The sequence below is a fragment of the Stegostoma tigrinum genome, chromosome 9 (genome assembly GCF_030684315.1).
Source record: "Stegostoma tigrinum isolate sSteTig4 chromosome 9, sSteTig4.hap1, whole genome shotgun sequence".
Classification (NCBI taxonomy): Eukaryota; Metazoa; Chordata; class Chondrichthyes; order Orectolobiformes; family Stegostomatidae; genus Stegostoma; species Stegostoma tigrinum.
The window spans coordinates 16,542,544-16,560,530 of NC_081362.1; the positions used below are offsets into that span (position 1 = coordinate 16,542,544).

The following is a 17,987-nucleotide window of genomic DNA, read 5'->3' on the forward strand; positions in this document are numbered from 1 at the left end:
CTCTCTATCTAGTCAGTTTACCCTGCACACCTCTTCCACCCATTATTCTTCCCCCGGGCCCTGCAATATTGTCCTTTTCAAATGTTTATCCAACGTCCTTCTACAAGTCCCTGTTGGATCTGCTTCTAACACCCAGACAGCATCTTTCAGGCCATGACTACCTGATAAAAAATTTTCTCCTTGCCTCCCTTCTGCTTGGATTGCCAGTTTGTGTCCTGTAACTCCTGCCAGTAGAACCAATTTCTCCTCTTCTATATTGTCAAAACTCTTCACATCACAGTTAGTTCGTAAAGAAAAGAAAAATGCACATTTGGCCTTACAGAGACTCATGTTCGAACTGTTAATTGCACAATCAAAACAGTGACAACAGCAAGTGTAAAACGAAGCTTGTCTCAACATGTTGAGAAAAATCTCAGTGATAGGAAAACCTGTGTCTAATATACTAGGGCTACAAATCATCTCTTTGTGTCATGAACATTAGAGCTGAATCCTTCCCTACCAGTCTACTTTTATTTAATGCGGCTCTTTGACTGGCACAGAACTGTCGAAACGCTGCTATGCTTTGAATTCCTGAGTGCTATTCGGAAAGTTATACTCGGGACGTAGCAAATTATCGGTGATATTATTGCCTAACACCACAAAATGAACTTTTATATCCATTCTCCCTCAAAGCACGAGGGAATGCCAGACAACGAAAGGGTTCTCAGGGTTTAACTCGTTACAAAGCCCCCACGCTAAGGAATGTGCTCATTCTAAATCCGACTGCATTTGGGGCTGTGGGGGTATTCTATCCTGTAGTGGGTATGGTTTTCATTCGAGTCAATTTAAGCTGCCCGTGGTATCAGATTTCAATGCGGTGGGGAGGAAAGGATTGGACTACGCAGTTACAGTCACTATGTGATCAGCAGCAATGGCAGCCCAAGGGATACAAAATGACCCCAAGGTTTCATTTGCCCCCTTTGTGAGGGCTAAAGGAGCAGTGTCTATTTTGTCCAGGGAAACGATGAGTTGATGAAATGTTCTCCAGGCAGAGAGACAGTTTAGATAACGTCGCCCAGAAGCCACAATCGAAAGTAGAAACTGTTCAGAGATTCAAATTATGCTCTCGCATTCTTTGACTGCAGTGCAATTTACGGGCAACTGGGACAGACGGACTTTAGCAACTGTAACTACATCGCAAACAACTTCAGCGGTCTGGGCTGTAAAATCTGGGGCACACCCAAAAGCAGCCCATTCGCGAGATTAATGTCTGGGGAAGGGGAGAGTGGGGGGAGGGTGGTGGAAGGGACAGACTGTGTCCCGTCCAAACTAAACATGGCACTGAGTGAAGAGAGATGCACCTCGTAAAATTTTCATCTGACTCCTCATGTTGCAACAAGTAATGTAGAGAAGTGTCATACTCAAAAAATAGCATTTCAGGAACACTTCAGGGACAAACGGCAGACTTCTGTTGCAAACATTCAAGGCGGGGGGGGTGCGTTCAGCTGAACGGTCTGCCATCTCCATCCCAACCTCCCACCAGTAACACCCACCCCCACCACCGACCACCACCCCCCACCCACTTCAACAACTGTTCTGTCGGGAGAATAGATAAAGCACTTTCTCATTACCTGTAAAAGGTTGAAGGGGGAGCCTCCCTCAAGCCAAAACTGCTGCAGCTGCTCTGTTCATTCTCTACATAGTAGGGGACCTGCTGCCCGTGAGCCACATAGGACGAGAGCTGGGGCGCAGTCTGCAAAAAGACCAGCGGGCTCGGAGACATGCTGTTGAGGGAGTGGAGCCCCCCGATGTTGCTGGAACCATGCGAGTCACTGGAGGCTGTGTAGCCGAGACCAGCCGGGTTGTACAGGGTAGCTGCTGCAGCAAACTCGTAGCCACTTTCTGGGTAGTTCATTGCTCCGGCTCGGTTTTTTTCCACATAGATTTCGTTCAGAGGTCCATCGCCACTTATAGGTAACTGTAGAGTTTGCCTGCCAAAAGTGTCCAAGTCACTAGCCTGAATCTTCTGCAGCAAAGCGATCGCAGGTGATTTGTGATGGAGTGGAATTGCCATGACCAGCATCCAGAGAAAGTGGGGGGTGGGGGTGTAGGTGGGGGAAGAGCAAAACCAAAGCCAACACAGTTCTCAGTGTCACAGACTGACACTGTCGCCTGGAGGATCGCACTTCATATCAGTTGACCAACCTACAAGGGAAAGAAAATCGCACTGTCAGGGGAGGACGAGTACTACAGCGCACACTACTGATGACAGCGCTTCATCCACACACTGATTGCACTGCGTGAAGAGGAGGAGGAGGATACGAGTGAGAGAGTGCAGGGAGAACGACAGAATCAAACTTCAAACCCAAGTCTTTCACATCTGAGCTAATAAGCATTACAAAGGTGTTGGCAGCCAGCCAGAAATCAAAAGGCTGTTTTACACTGGCACTAGTGTAATGTTCCACCGCAGGCAGACACTGTTAAAGTGACATTGAATTGATGTTCCACCAAACATTAAAGACTCTATTATATGTGTGCCTTTCTACGCTTCTGCAGCTTCAGGGGCAGCTTTCCCTTGGGGGATTCCCCCCGCTCCCCCCCATGGTCTCCTCACCTGCAAAGCCGAGAAATTTCGAAGCCAGGAAAGGTCCCAGAAATCTAAACCCGCTTAATCGCCTGATCACTCACACACCCACCTATTCTCCCTTAAGTTTCTCCACTCTCGGCTGCCTCCTGACTCAAGCAAGCCCATGCGTTCGGAACACCTCCTCTACATTTGGAGCTGTAAGCCAAGAGCTTGAACCAATTAGAAGTCATAGCCAAACAGTGCTATTTTCAGTTTGCGCCTGTGACAAATTGGAACGACCTGGGCTAATGTGTTAACGAAGTGTTGAATAGTTTTCTGGAGCTCTTCCCACTTCTTCAGCCTCTCTACCTGAGTCTTTTTCTGCTGCTGCTGCTACGAATTATTTCTATTCATGGTATAATGTCTGGCTGGGTCTTTAATCTGGACTTTTAAAGGGATGATTTGTTAGCGCTAAAAACATGTCAATAAACATACAACAGAGGGGAAAAGAAAATCATTTGAAAGGATGTGAACCTCTTTTCAATCTGTAGCCACACTGACAGCCAGCTGGTGTCACATTAGAGTCTGGCGAAGAACAGGCCCACCTTCACCGGGCTTCAGCGAAGAGGGAGCGTTTCTGAGCTGCTAGAAATGGAAGCACCTGTACTCAAACACAACTGTTTTCCATTCCTTGTCCTGGTCAAAATCCATTACATGTGTTGCCATTCTGTAAAGATGTGCGTGCTGGTATGGAGTTGAGGGTCAAAATTCCAAATCAATCTTCCTTTCACACAGCATGAGAAACAGACCCTCAATCCCAACCAGCCCACCAGGAAGTCATGTGTGCTTTATGCGGACTGACGTTATTGGATGAGGAGTGATCGACAGCACCTAAGCTGCCAGTAGAGAAGAGGGTTCGGTGGCGAGGTGTTGATTCGGGAAGCTTGCTTTGGTAAAACGAAGTCCCAGAAAAACATAGCTCATCAGCGAGAAGCACTACCAACTTGTTTCAACAAGGTGGCTCAGACACAGTTAATCAAGGCGTGTCACAGGAGTGTTCACAGATAAGATTTGACAAGAGGTAATGGGGTACTCAAATGGGTTACCATTTTCATTCACAAAGATCTAGGCTTTCAGGAGTGCTATCATGGAGGAGAAAGCAAACTAGAGAGGTGGAAAGATTTCAGGAAGAAATTCTAGAGCTTAGGAACTAGGCAGGACAACTAACAGTGCAAGGAAGGGACTAGGGAGTATGTAAGCGGTGAGATTGGAGGGTCACAGAGCTCTCTGCAGATCGTATAATTGGATGAGATGACAGAGATAGCGATAGACAAGGCCCTGGAAGAATAGGGATAAGCCCTTTAAAATTGAGCTCATCAAGCGCAGAGGTAAAGAACATACCGAGGCTGAAATTTCTGGGAATAGCAAGTGCCAGATTGGAATTCCTGGGAATATAATGTGCCAGATTGGAGACAGAAAGAATCACTCTCTTACTGATTGGTGAGTACAACTGTTCCCAAAGCCATGCCCTTTCATTTTTGAATGAGAAGTCAGAAAGCAGCCAGGATTTTGTTTGTTAAGGCAGAGAAAAGCACCGATATTCGCTTTAACCCTCTCCACAGCCCCCACACAGGCAGCCAATAAGTCATTTATGAAATATAATCACTATAATTGTTTTCACAAATGTAGCAACCAAAATTACACACAGAGTAGGATCTCACATTCACGAAGTGACTGGTGAATCTGATTTAGTGGTGTCATCTGAGTGATTAACACACAACTCATTGTGCAATGGAATCTATTAAATTCACCTTAACCTTTGATGACTCGTTCAAAAATTTTGGTACTTTCAACACTTCTATATCCTCTGGGCTGTAGTCCATTCAGGCCTCTGGAGTGAGAATTGAACCTACAGCCTTAGGACTCCAAGAAAGTGTACTATACACAAGGCCAAAGCTGGAGTTACAAATGAGACTCTTGTACAGCTGCTTAGTCAGACTGAAAATGAATTTAGCCCTGCTCTGTTCTGGTATTGTTGAGCTCAATGATCTGGAAATTTTGAAATATCAGCACAGGCGAATCTCTCATACATCTTGTTGCTTTGCCAGAAATGGCACCGTGCCTCAGCCTGAGGAGCAGAAGGTATAGAAGAATCAATGTGTTAACAAGTTGGTGGTACTGCTGGAGGAGCCAACAGTTAATTGCAAATATTTCGATTTTTGTAAAGGGAATGTGAGCAGGTAAAGTTCGGGGATTTATTGCAGTGGAAAGATGAAGAGGTTTTGACAGAAAGATGTACCAAAAGTATTGACTTTTGACCTTTTGTCGTAGAAATTCTGCGCCTCTTTGGAGGAAGGGGCCCGCTATTCTCCACTGACATCCAGCAGCTGCTGCCAAATCTTCATTTGTTTGCTTTTGTTACACTGAGCAGGTGAAGGGCCATTCTGATTATTTTTGGAACAAATGAGGCCTTTTTTAATGCATAATTTATCAATGGCACACCGCAAGATGTAGCGAGGGTACTCGTGAATATTCTGTGAAACTGAGCGATGGGCTGCCCGCCCCGCAGGAGGTCAAAAAAACAAATCGAACGAACAGAAAGTGCGCAAGATAGGAAACAAATTGGCCAGCATTTGACATAGACCTCGCAGTCAGTGCTGTACTGTCAGACCCTTAAGCTGTAGCTTATAGAGGCACTGGGGAAGGTGCATGCAGAGAGGCTATCCTGATTAAATTCAACTTTTAACCAGAAGAGTGGAAGTTTAGAGATTGAGACAAATAACATAACGGCAATTAAGGGCAACTAAATAAACCCACGGTTGTGAGAAAATGATAAGAAGGATATGTGAGATGACGGGAGGTGGGAGGACATATAAATGCAGGCTAAATCATGGTGCTGAACTGTTAGACTAGACCTCAAATGGGGTTGCAAGGTGAAATTCTGGACTGGCAAACACCAAGGCAGCAATGGCTGAACGTCTCCCTGCTAACTTGACCCACCCCCATCCAGTCTCCCACATCCTGGCCCTTCTCTATTCTCACTGAATAGGAAGTATCCAGTCTCAAAAGGGGGCAAGATTTGGGAAGCGCTGCACTAGATTCTGTGGCCTGTTGCTGTGCCAGAAATCCTACTGGAAGAGATTATCCAGGCCACAAAATGATGGGAAAATTGAGTGAGATCAGAAGTAATAATATTCTTTATGTTGTGAGCAAAAGTCCCATTTTCCAACCAAGTGCTAAACAGCAAGATAAGAATTTCACTAGTGAGCAACAAGGGGCCTGCTGGTCTACATTATTAATCTCATTATTTGCCCATCCTGCCTCATTGATAGGCAGGTTTCTATCCGCCCAGCAGTTGGATAGGAACTGGGCCAGCGTAATTCCTGTTATTTAAACCAGAGCAGTTACCTCATAGCTCACAGCTTGTTCCTCTGACTATCCATCTTGGACACTAACATCTCAGGGTATGCTTCACGGACAATGACCACACGCACCCTACCCTCTCTGAAAACATTGACATTGGACCGTTTCAAGCCTCCCTGATCTCCTATGGGCCTTGCTGTCCCACTGACAAAATGATCCTCCACCTCAATGTTGCACTTTAGAATACATCAACATCTTTCATACCGCTGCGAGGACAGTTTGTTTGCAGGGACAAACCCCCAACACACGCATCGGACCATAGGCTCATTGCTTGCTCTGTTAGTCCTCACTCACTTTGTACTAGTTTACAGGGACCTATTGACCTCTGTCCCAGACTAATATATTTCTTTACTGGCTATGCCCTCAATCCCCCTGGGCACACCCCAAACCTCTTGATCTGCAGAAAGAAACGTGGCTGGCTTTCTACAGGTTGGGCATTATTCTGAGGCCTGGCAGGAGCCTCCAAGCTTCGTTGAAATGCCAGCACTGGGCCTGGATTGACTCCAGACACTGTACCAGTTGGATGTGTTACAAAAGACCCAAAACATCCCTCGCCTTGGCAGCACCACACCCTTTATATAATGGATATGTAACTGCTCTTTGATTTGGGAAATATCTTTGCAGCTCAGAGCAAGAGCACTAGGGGTTATCTGCTCAGCTTGAGTCTACCCCTGAAAGTTCATCAATGACTTTCCTTCTCCAATCATTCCAACCCATTCCTCATTTTGCTTGAATTTCACCAACTGGATTACAACAATGATTGAAGAAATTGGAGAAAAGCACATTTTCTTTAATAACTCCTCCACTGGCTTTCATCTCTGAAGGCTCTGATTTGCTCTTTGAGGTTTGGAAATGTTGTGTTAATTATCTTGATGAACTTCAAGCAATTTCTTTACAGTTTAAATTCATTCTGAAGTTGACAAACAACAGCAGGGTTTTTGAATTAATCAGAGGCCAAATGAGGAAATTGCGCAAAATTTGAAAACACAGAAGTGGGCCAGTTCATGCTTTATCCAAGCTTCCTCCTAGACTGCCAAGATATCACACAATTCCATTCTTACCTGCACTCACTTAGCTTACAGACGTGACAAAGAACAATACAGCACAGGGTCAGGCCCTTCAGCCCTCCAAACCTACTCTGACACATTTTGCCCTTCCATATTAAAACTGTCTTCACTTACAGGATCCATATCCCTCTGTTCTTTATTTGTCCAGGCGTTTCCTAAACACTGTTGTTGTGTCAGTTTCCACTATCTCCTCTGGTGGCACGTTCCAGGCACTCACCAGCCTGTGGGGGAAAACCTGCCTCACACATCTCTTTTCATCATTCCGACTACCCCCACACCCCCACCCTCCGCCAAACCTTGAACCCGTATCTCCTAGTAATTGGCCTTGCTATCTTGGGATAAAGCCTCATACTTTTCACTCTATCCATGCCATTCACAATCTTATAAACTTCCATCAGGTCACCCCTCAACCTCTTGCGTTCCAATGAAAACAAACCCAGTCTGTCCAACCTCTCTCTGTAGCTAAACTCCACCCATACCAGCCAACATCCTAATAAACCTATACTGTACCTTCTCCAAAGGATCCACATCCTTCTGGTAGTGTAGTGACCAGAACTGTATGCAACATTCTCAGTGTTAGCCTAACTAAAGTTCTGTAAACACTGCAGCAGCAAAGATGGCATCATCCAAACAGATGCATTGTAGGTGAAGGAACTGGGAGAATGGGATGGAGTGCATGCAGGGTATGAGGTGTGAAGAGCTGTAGTGAAGATAACTACATGAGTCAGGGGCTTTATAGTGGATGGTGGTGGACAGTTTATTCCACAAAATGGAGACAGAGAGGACGGGAAGTGTCAGAAATGGATGATGTGAAAGTTAGAGACGTGGAAATGGGAGGCAAAATGAACAAACTTTTCAAGGACCTGCTGGGAGCATGAACCACCCCTGAAGCAGTAGTCAATGTACCAAAAAGAAAAAGCATTGTGGGAGATGGCCAGTGTAGAACTGGAACAAGGATTGTTCCACATACTCCACATAGGAACAAGCATCACTGGGACCCATGTGTGGTGGTACATGCCTGTCTGGATGAGTGTAGCTCCAATAACACTACTGATGTTGTTAGCCCTCCCACCAAGGGCCACTGGCACCCAGTGACCACCCCAAGTTCCTCTCCAAATCTTTTGGAAAAATATCGTTTTTCCTACTTCCGGACAAGGTATTTGAATTCTCTTCCTTGGGCCATTGGGCAGTATTTTGACAGATAGACTACACAGGTTCCAGAAGGTGGTTCACTCGTGCTTTCTCAAGGACAATCAGGGAGGAGTGATACACTCTGGCTTCGCCAGTGCTGTCCACATCCTATGAATGCATTTTGAAAAATCTATGCAAAGCAGTAGCAAGTTCCACATTCGAACCACTTCTTGGCCAAAGACATTTCTCTTCAATTCTTTATTTATGTACCAGTTTACTCCCCAGAGAGAAGAGTATTTGCCTTTTTTAAGCAAGGTACTGAGAATTAAAAACAACTTTAAAAATGTACTTGCATGTCTCAAAACTGCTTTTAATATTTATTTTACGACGGTATTAAAATAGGTCTATATTCTACAGATTATCCACTGACATCTTGGATTAAGAATTCCTTGTTCAAAGTTTAATATAAACCAAGAATAGAAATTATTGCTTTGAGGGTTTTCAGGTAAAATCATAGAGATCTCTCTCTGGGAAACATCTCAGTTTACCAAAGTTTTGCTGCATATGCCTTCCAACAACAATGTCTGCAGCAGAATCATTAGCCATTCACCTCAAACCAGTTACCAGCTACCTTGGCTACTTATATCTAAATAAGCATGCAGAACAGGCTTGGAGAAATACTGTGTGATTTCTCAGAAAAGTCATACCTTTACAGCTGTACATTAAACAACTGAAAATAAGTGACATTACAATTCCATTCGCATGTCCTTTTACAGAACTCCACATGAAAATCAAAAGATCACTATGCGTTCTCTCTTTTTTACATGAGATAATGCATTTATATATCATCTTTCCCAATCTTACTTTAGTTGCGTTTTTGTGTGGACTCTTCAAGTAATTATTACAATCTCAGGGCAGACTTCTTAATAACTATTGATCTATATCTTATTGTTACACTGTTACACTGTATATGATGGTAAGACTATAGAGCGGGGAGCTCTGAGTTATACAAGGATCGACTTTTCACAGCAACACTAGCATCGACATTCCCTCTGAGCTGCAGAGCCACTCTGAGGGTCCATGCATGCTGCTTGGCATCAGATTCAGGAAAGCGATGCCACAAACAAACCTTGGAGAGCCACACAGAAGAAAGACAACTTAGAGTGAACATAGACTAACACATGTGACTTCACTGCTAACTTCAGAGGCACATCAACACAATCACCAAACCCTGTCACTTTATCTCCCCCAAATGCTTTTCCATTTCCAATCTTAAGTACTTTCTTAACATGAATAGCTGAAACATTTACCCGAAAGCATTTGCATTACTTTCAACTTTGCTGTATCCAGTTCTTACAATTTCAAATGTTGAGGATCTCACAATTTTCCCTGAACTGACAAATCAAAATGGTCTGAAAGTTGTACTGCCCTGAGACAAACCCTTTGCCCCAACTCATCCATGCCTACCAGGTTTCCTAAACTGAACTCGGCCCATTCGCCTGCATTTCTGCCATATCCTCCTAAATCTTTGCCATTCACGTGCCTGTCCAAATGTCTTTTAAATGTAGTTGTATCCACCTCACCACCTTGTCTGGAAGCTTGTTCCACAGACACACCACGCTCTGTGTGAAAAAGATGCCAGTTAGGTCCATTTTAAATCTTTCCCCTCTCAGCTTAAACCTATGCCGTCCAGTTTTGGACTCCCCTTCCCTTTGGAAATGACCTTGGCTATTCGCCTTATCTACACCTCTCATGATTCTATAAACCTCACTGCGGTCACCCGTTAGCTTCCTGTGCTGCAGATAACAAAGACCCAGCCTATCCAGCCTATCCTTAAAACTCAAGCCTCCCAGTCTTGGTAACATCCTTGTAAATCTCTTTTGCACCTTTCCAGTTCTCTTTTGCACCTTTCCAGTTTAACAGCATCCTTCCTATTGCAGGGTGACCACAATTGTATGCGATACTCCAAATGTGGCCTCACCAAAGTGTTGTAAAGCCGTAAAATGATGACCCAACTCCTATACTCAATGCTCTGACCAATGAAGTCAAGCGCACCAAACACCGTCACCATCCTGTCTACTTGAGATGCCACTTCCAAGGAACTATAGAAGGAACTCCATCTGCTATTACTTAGCCCACTGCTCCAGTTGATCAAGGTCCCATTGTACTCTTAGATAACCTTCTTCACTGACTGCCACACCATCAGCTTTGGTGTCATCCACAAACTTGCTGACCATTGCCTCCAAATTCTCATCCAAATTGTTTATGTAAATGGAAAACAATATTGGACCCAGCACCAATCCATGCAGCAAAACTGCTAGTTACAGGCCTCCAGTCTGAGGAACCATCCACCTCTGTCTCTTTCCATCAAGCCAATGTTGTATCCTATTGTCTCGCTCTCCCTGGATCTAACATTACTAACCAGTCTACCATGCAGAACCTTATTGAAGGCCTTGCTAAAGTCCATGTAGACAACATCTACCGCTCTGCCTTCATCTATCTTCTTGGTCACCTCTTCAAAAGTTCAATCAAGTTGATTTCTCACACACAAATCTACGCCGACTGTCCCGAAACGGTCCTTGCCTTTCCAAATGCATGGTGTAGGAGCATAGTGTCAGGAAGGCTGAAGAAGAGACAGATCAGCCTTGAAACGTTAACGCTGTTTCCAACTCCACCAACTCTGCTGAGCTTCTGCAGCATTTTCTGTGTTTGTTTCATAATTTCAGTTTGCAGTATTTTGCTTTTATTTGAGCTGAAGTACATTCCAGGGTTGTACGATAACAAATACATGTCTTGCCTGAATTGATGTGTGTTTCAATGTATCCAACCAACTGACTGTGATGCAGTGCAAATTCTGCCTTTGATTTTACAAATTCAGGCCATTTGGAGGTTTTGCCATTCTTGAGCGCATTCTCTTCAGGATTGGAGAATTTGACGGGCAAAGGGTTGTTTGATTCCCTCCCTGGTGATGTAAAGTCCTTTTAAACAGAAGGATATTTAACCTGGATTTCTTTTGTGGAGGATCTCTTCCCTGATGAAAGAGGCAATTTCTACTTCACTGTGCCTTGAATCCCTGAGGCAGGGAAGCCTTTCCTTGGAATGTCTTGGAAATTGCTGGATGTTGGTCTTCCCTTCTCAGTGCCGGAGTTGTACATACTGCATCTTAATTCTTAATCCGCCTGGAGGTTTGCGCTGAAGCGTGCGAACATGCGATGACTGGCTTGGACTCTCTTATTCGCCCTCAGTGAGTCTAATTTTGGTGAAACCAACATTTGTCCCTCGTCTTCTATTTCTTGAGGATTGCTGCTGACTTGGCATGATCTCTGTCACAGTTACTGACGATTCTTCCTGGGAAGATGAAGAGATAAAATGTTCTGCTTGAACTTGCCTCTCCTGAGCGCTCTCACCATCGAACATTAGACTTGAATCTATTGTAGCTATTTGCTCACTGAGCTATGTTACACTCTGAGCAACTTCAGCGATAGATTTGTCAATTTATCTCAAGTGGTGTATGCAGTTCATTGTCTGTGTCATGGCTTGTCTTTCAACCTTTGATACCTTTTGCAGTCTGAGAGCTCTTCAGTGTTGATAGCAATGGAAAACATCCTTGTCAATGCAGTAGATTGCAGGTTATCAGCTTGCTGGCAGAATGAAACAAACTTTGTTTGCCAGCACAAGGCCAATGTCAATATCATTAGACAGGATCTTGCAACTGGGAGCAGCTACTTGCAGGTAAATGGAAAGTGGGAGTCTTTTAAAAGCAGTATAGTGAGAGCTCGGTGCTGGTGTGTTCCTCTAGGAGTGAAAGGCAAGTGTAGCAAGTCCAGGGAACCCTGACTGCCGAGGGATATTGCAAGTTTGATAAAGTAAAAGCAGGAAGTATTTGTCAGGTATGTTAGTGCATTAAAGATCAGAAAGCCCTGAGAAGTACAGAGAGTGTAGGGGTGTTGCTTCGAAAGGAAATTAGGAGGGCAAAGGCAGACCATGAGGTATCCTTGGCAGATATTTAAGGAAGACTCAAAGACATTTTATAAGAGTATTAAGAGTTAGGAGGATTGCAGGAGGAAGAGTGGACCTATTGGAGACCAAAGGGGCAACCTATGTGTGGAGCCAACGGATGTGGGTGAGATCTTGAAAGAATATTTCTCTTCTGTATTCTCAGAGGAGAAAGTCATTGTAGCCAGGGATTTCGTCTGTGAAAGTGAGGTTTTAGAACATGTTGAGATTAATGCGTTGGAGGTGTTAAATGTCCTAGCTGGCATAAAGGTGCATAAATCCCCAGGGCCTGATGAGACCAGGATGCTAAGGGGGGAAAGGGAGGAGACTGCTGGGGCCCTGGTGGGAATATTTTATTTTTTACTAGCCACAGATGAAGTGTCAGATGACTGGGGAGTAGCTAATTTAGTTCCTTTGTTCAAGAAGGGCGGCAGAGACGAGGCAAATAACTTCCAGACCTGTTTAGTCTGATATCTGTGGTAGGGAAATTATTGGAAAAATTCTGAGAGACAGCATTAATCAACGCTTGAAAAGGCACATATTGATCAGGGATAGTCGGCTCAGATTCGTTGGAGGGAGATCCAGTCTGATTAATTGAACGTTTTGAAAATGTGACAATATATATTGATGAGGGGAGTGTAGGGTGATGCGGTTTATGTGGATTTCAATAAGGCCTTTGACAAGGTCTCACACAGAAGGCTGGTCCAAAAGGTAATAGCGAATGGGACTCTAGCAAGTTGCCAATCCAAAAATAGCTTGCAAATAGGAGGCAAAGGGTGATGGTGGAGGGTTGTTTTTTGTGATTGGAAGCCTGTGACGGGCAGTGTACCACAGGGATTAGTGCTGGCTCCCTTACTGTTTGTGATGTGCATTACCCACTTGGATGCAAATGTAGAAGATTCAATTAATAAATTTGCAAATGACATGAAAATTGATTGTGTTATTGATAGTGAGGAGGATGGTCTCATGCTACAGTCTGATGTTGATCAGCTAGTATATTGGGTAGAGCAACATCAGATTGAATTTAATCCTGATAATGCGTTTTGGGAAGTCTAATAAAGGAGAGACATACACAATGAATTGTAGGTCTCTCGGAAGAGTTGAGATCTTGGTCACGGTACCAGCACAAGTAGACAGGATTGTGAAGAAGGCATACAGATGCTTGCATTCATTAGACAGGAGCAAGGAAGTCTTGTCGAAACTTTATAAAATATTGGTGAGGCCACAGACGGAATATCGTGGGCAGTTCCCATCACAACATTAACGCAGGATGTGATTACACTCGAAACAGTACAGAGGAGATTTACCAGGATGTTGCCAGGGATGAAAAGTTGTGGTTATGAAGAAAGACTGGATAGCTGTTTGTTTTATATGGAGCAGAGGAAGATGAGGAAGATAATGACTCTCAACAGTTGCAGCTTTTTTGTTTAGATTCTGCCATGAGTCCAGAGAGCCCTGTGAGATTCATTCATCTATTCCTTGACTGGCTGTTCCTGAACTTTAAATAATTTAGTGCCTTCTGCCATCTGAAGGAGACAAAGATCAAGGCATGCTTTCCTCTTCAAGAGTGAGAATGTTTGAAATCAAAATACATATAAGCTTTCTAGCCATCCCTCATACTGAAGACTCTCCTGAACCATGTAGCTGCACTGTTCTTGGCTGTGGAGAGTGTTTAATTAACTATAGCTCAGCATCTCATAACATAGTGACACTTACGTTGGTGTGAGGTGACCATTGATGTGAAAAACAGCTTGCTAAATGTTTGAGATAACTAGGTGTAGAGCTGGATGAACACACCAAGCCAGGCAGCATCAGAGGAGCAGGAAAGCTGATGTTTCAGGTCGAGACCCTTCTTCAGAAATGGGGGAGGGGAAAGGGATTCTGAAATAAATTGGGAGAGAGGGGGAGGCAGATAGAAGATAAGTGGAGATAGGTAGAGACAGGAGAAGATAGGTGGAGACAGGACAGACAGGTCAAAGAGGCAGGGTTAGAGCAAGTAAAGGTGAGTGTAGGTGGGGACTTAGGGAGGGGATAAGCCATCCAGGGAGCATGGACAGATCAAGGAGGTGAGATGAGTCTAGTGAGTAGGAGATGGGGGTGGGGCTTGAGGTGGAGGAATGGTTAGGGAGGTGGAGATGAGCTGGGATAACAAAGTGTGGAGCTGGATGAGCACAGCAGGCCAAGCAGCATCTCAGGAGCACCAAACCTGACGTTTCGGGCCGAGACTCTTCATCAGTGAGCTGGACTAGTTTTGGGATGCGGTTGGGGGAGAGGTGACTTTGAAGATTGTGAAGTCCACATTAATACCATTGGGCTGCAGGGTTCCCAAGCAAAATATGAGATGCTGTTTCTGCAACCTTAATGGCAATGCAAGAGGTCCAGGATGGACTTGTCATCCAAGTAGTGGGAGGGAGAGTTAAAATGTTCCGCGATTGGGAGGTGCAGTTGTTTGTTGCAAACCAAGCGTAGGTGTTCCACAAAGCTGTCCCCAAGCCTGCCCTTGGTTTCCCCAATGTAGAGGAAGCCACAACAGGAACAGCGGGTACAGTATACTACATTAACAGATGTGCAGGTGAACATCTGCTTGATGTGGAAGGTCTTCTTACGGCCTGGGATGGGGGTGAGGGAGGAGATGTCGGGGCAGGTACTGAACTTCCTGTAGTTGCAGGGGAAAGTGCCGTGGATGGTGGGGCTGGAGGGGAGTGTGGAGCGGACAAGAGAGTCGCGGAGAGAGTGGTCACTCCGGAAAGCAGGTAACGGTGGGGAGGGAAAAATGTCTTTGGTGGTGAGGTCGGATTGCAGATGGCGGAAATGCCGGAGGATGATGCGTTGGATTTGGAGGTTGGTGGGGTGGTGCGTGAGGACGAGGGGAATTCTGTTTTGGTTGTTATTGCGGGGAGGGGGTGTGAGGGATAAGTTGTGGGAAATGCAACAGACACCTCTTCTCATCCACCTTCCTGCAAAAATTCCATCCCCTATTCCCAATTCTTTCACCTCCGCCGCATCTGATCCGAACAGGAGACATTCCACTCCCAGACATACCAGATGTCCTCGTTTATCAAGGACCGCAACTTCCCCTCCACAGTGATCAAAAAAGCCCTCGACCATGTCTCCCACATTTCCTGCAACTCATCCTTCACACCCCCTTCCTGCAATAACAACCAAAACAGAATCCCCCTCGTCCCCTCGTACCGCCCCACCAACCTCCAAATCCAACGCATCATCCTCTGGCATTTTTGCCATCTGCAATCCAACCCCACCACCAAAGACGTTTTTCCCTCCCCACCCTTATCTATTTTCTGGAGGGACCACTCTCTCCATGACTCCCTTGTCCACTCCACACCCCCCTCCAGCCCCACCACACCCAACACTTTTCCCTGCAACTGCAGGAAGTGCTACCCCTGCCTCTATACCTCCCCCCTCACCCCCATCCCAGGCCCCAAGAAGACTTTCCACATCAAGCAGATGTTCACCTGCACATCCGCTAATGTGGTATACTGTATCTGCTGCTCCCGTTGTGGCCTCCTCTACATTGGGGAAGCCAAACGGAGTCTTGGGGGCCACTTTGTGGAACACCTACGCTCGGTTCGCAACAAACAACTGCACCTCCCAGTCACAAAACATTTTAACTCCCCCTCCTACTCCTTGGAGGAAATTTCCATCCTGGGCCTCCTGCAATGCCACAATAATGACACCCAATGGTTGCAGGAACCGAACCTCATATTCCGCTTGGGAACCCTGCAGCCCAATGGTATCAATGTGGACTTCACAATCTTCAAAATCTCCCCTCCCCCAACCACATCCCAAAACCAGCCCAGCTCATCCCCGCATCTCTAACCATTCCTCCCACCTCAAGCCCCACCCTCATCTCCTACCCACTAACCTCATCCCGCCTGCCTGACCTGTCTGTCCTCCCTGGATCGACATATCCCCTCCCTAACTTCCCACCTACATTCACCTTCACTGCCTCTTTGATCTGTCTGTCTCCTCTCCACCTATCTCTTCCCTTATCCATCTTCTATCCACCTCCCCCGTCTCTCCCTATTTATTTCAGAATTCCCTTCTCCTCCCCCATTTTCGAAGCGAGGTCTCGACCCGAAACATTAGCTTTCCTGCTCCTCTGATGCTGCTTGGCCTGCTGTGTTCATCCAGCTCAATACCTTGTTATCTCAGATTCTCCAGCATTTCTTGCTAAATGTTTGGTCTGGATCAGTTATTTCCCCAAGGAACATTTTTTAAATTTTGTTTTGTGTTGCAGGCTGCATTGGATTAACTTCTTTGCGTGGTTAGCTAGGATGGTAGAATGGCTCAGTGCTTAGCAGTGCTGCCTCACAGTGCTGGGGATCTGGGTTCAATTCCAGCCTCAAGCAACTGTCTCTGTGGAGTTTGCACATTCTCCCCGTGTCAGTGTGGGTTTCCTCCCACAGTCCAAAGATGTGAAGCTTAGGTGATTAGCCATGCTAGTTTGTCCATAGTGTCCAGGCATATGTGGGCTAGCCATGGAAAAGCAGGAATGCTGGTGTGGGTCTGGGTGAGATGCTGTTTGGAGGTTTGGTGTGGACTTGGATGAATGGCTTGTTTCCACAACAGTAGCGATTCAATGACTAATTGCTTTCCTGACACAGTGTCCACTTCCACACATTTTCTGAAAGCAACCTATCGTGTGGCAGTTAAAGCACAAGGAGAGTTAGCAATGTTAATAGTTGGGGCACTGATGCTGCCTGTGAGGTTTCTTTGTTCCTCAGTGTTAACACAAACATTTAATGTCTGTTACCTCTGCTACTGTTTACTGGTTTCTCAGGTATGGCTCTGTGGTTTCTAAGAATTGAATGGACTCTGTTGATCTTCTGTTCCAAATTTGATCTTCTCCTTTCTTCCTTCCAGACTTCTGCTTCCCTTGGCATCTGAACACTTTTCTCTAGAGTCAAGCCTTCTTTGGACTTTAATAGATTCGACAAAGCTTCATCAGTAATTCCTTCAGCAGTTTTGTTTCTTATGGCTTCTGACTTGAAGTCAACATTGTCACATTTCTTCACTAATCTGTAAAGATCACTAATTAAACATTCATGGATTCCCCTGGATGTTGAAATTTTGCACTTTCATGTATTTTGTTGGTTCTAAAATTAAAATAATTGCCAAAGGCTTTCGATACTTCTTCAAAAGTGTATCTTATTTCTTTTACTCCTGTAGCATGCTATAACATCAGCTTCTGATTTAGTAACTAATTTGAAAACTTCTGTATCACAAAACTTGTTTTGTCCAAGCTGTCTCATTCTGTGGTTATATATTTTACTTGCTTATGTTTAACTTCCCAATGAAAACTAATAAAGAGCACTTGGAGGACTTAGATCTGGTGCTTAAACATTTCTCCCAGACAGGCAAATGCCTTAGAGAGAGAAAACAATGTGTTCCAGAAACCCCAAGTGAGCTACTTGCATTACTGAGTTGGCAAAACCAGGTTACACCTGTTGGAAGATAAAGTGAGGGTGATCAACGCTTCCCCTCCCGTACCATAGCTTAGGTCTTTCCTTGGGTTGGTGAATTATTACAGGAAGTTCATACATAACCTGGCCTTCATCTTTGCACCTTTACACCTGCTGTTGAAAAACAGTCAGCTTTGGGAATGGTCACATAGCCAAGAAATAGCCTTTAGGGAAATGAAAAGCAGCTATGGTCATCGAAGGTGCTGGCCCACTATGAACTGAAGCAAGAGATGGTGGTGCTGCCATGCGCTGCTCCCCCATATGGTATCGGGGTAGCGGTGGCTCACTGGTGACCCAACGGAGAGGAACACCTGAAAGCATATGCTTCCTGGGCTTCGGCTG

At 45.1% G+C, this 17,987-nt stretch overlaps 1 protein-coding gene across 2 annotated transcripts in view; it reads right to left on the reverse strand.

The window, feature by feature from the left end:
* Window positions 1-2,169, reverse strand: part of esr1 (estrogen receptor 1) — a 248,960-nt gene extending 246,791 nt beyond the window's left edge. For both annotated transcript variants that reach the window (XM_048535896.2, XM_059648375.1), the window contains exon 1: window positions 1,611-2,169. In XM_048535896.2, coding sequence (XP_048391853.1) covers window positions 1,611-2,062 — 452 coding nt within the window. In that variant the 5' untranslated portion in view covers window positions 2,063-2,169. The remainder of the gene's footprint in view (window positions 1-1,610) is intronic.
* Window positions 2,170-17,987: the final 15,818 nt, after the last annotated feature.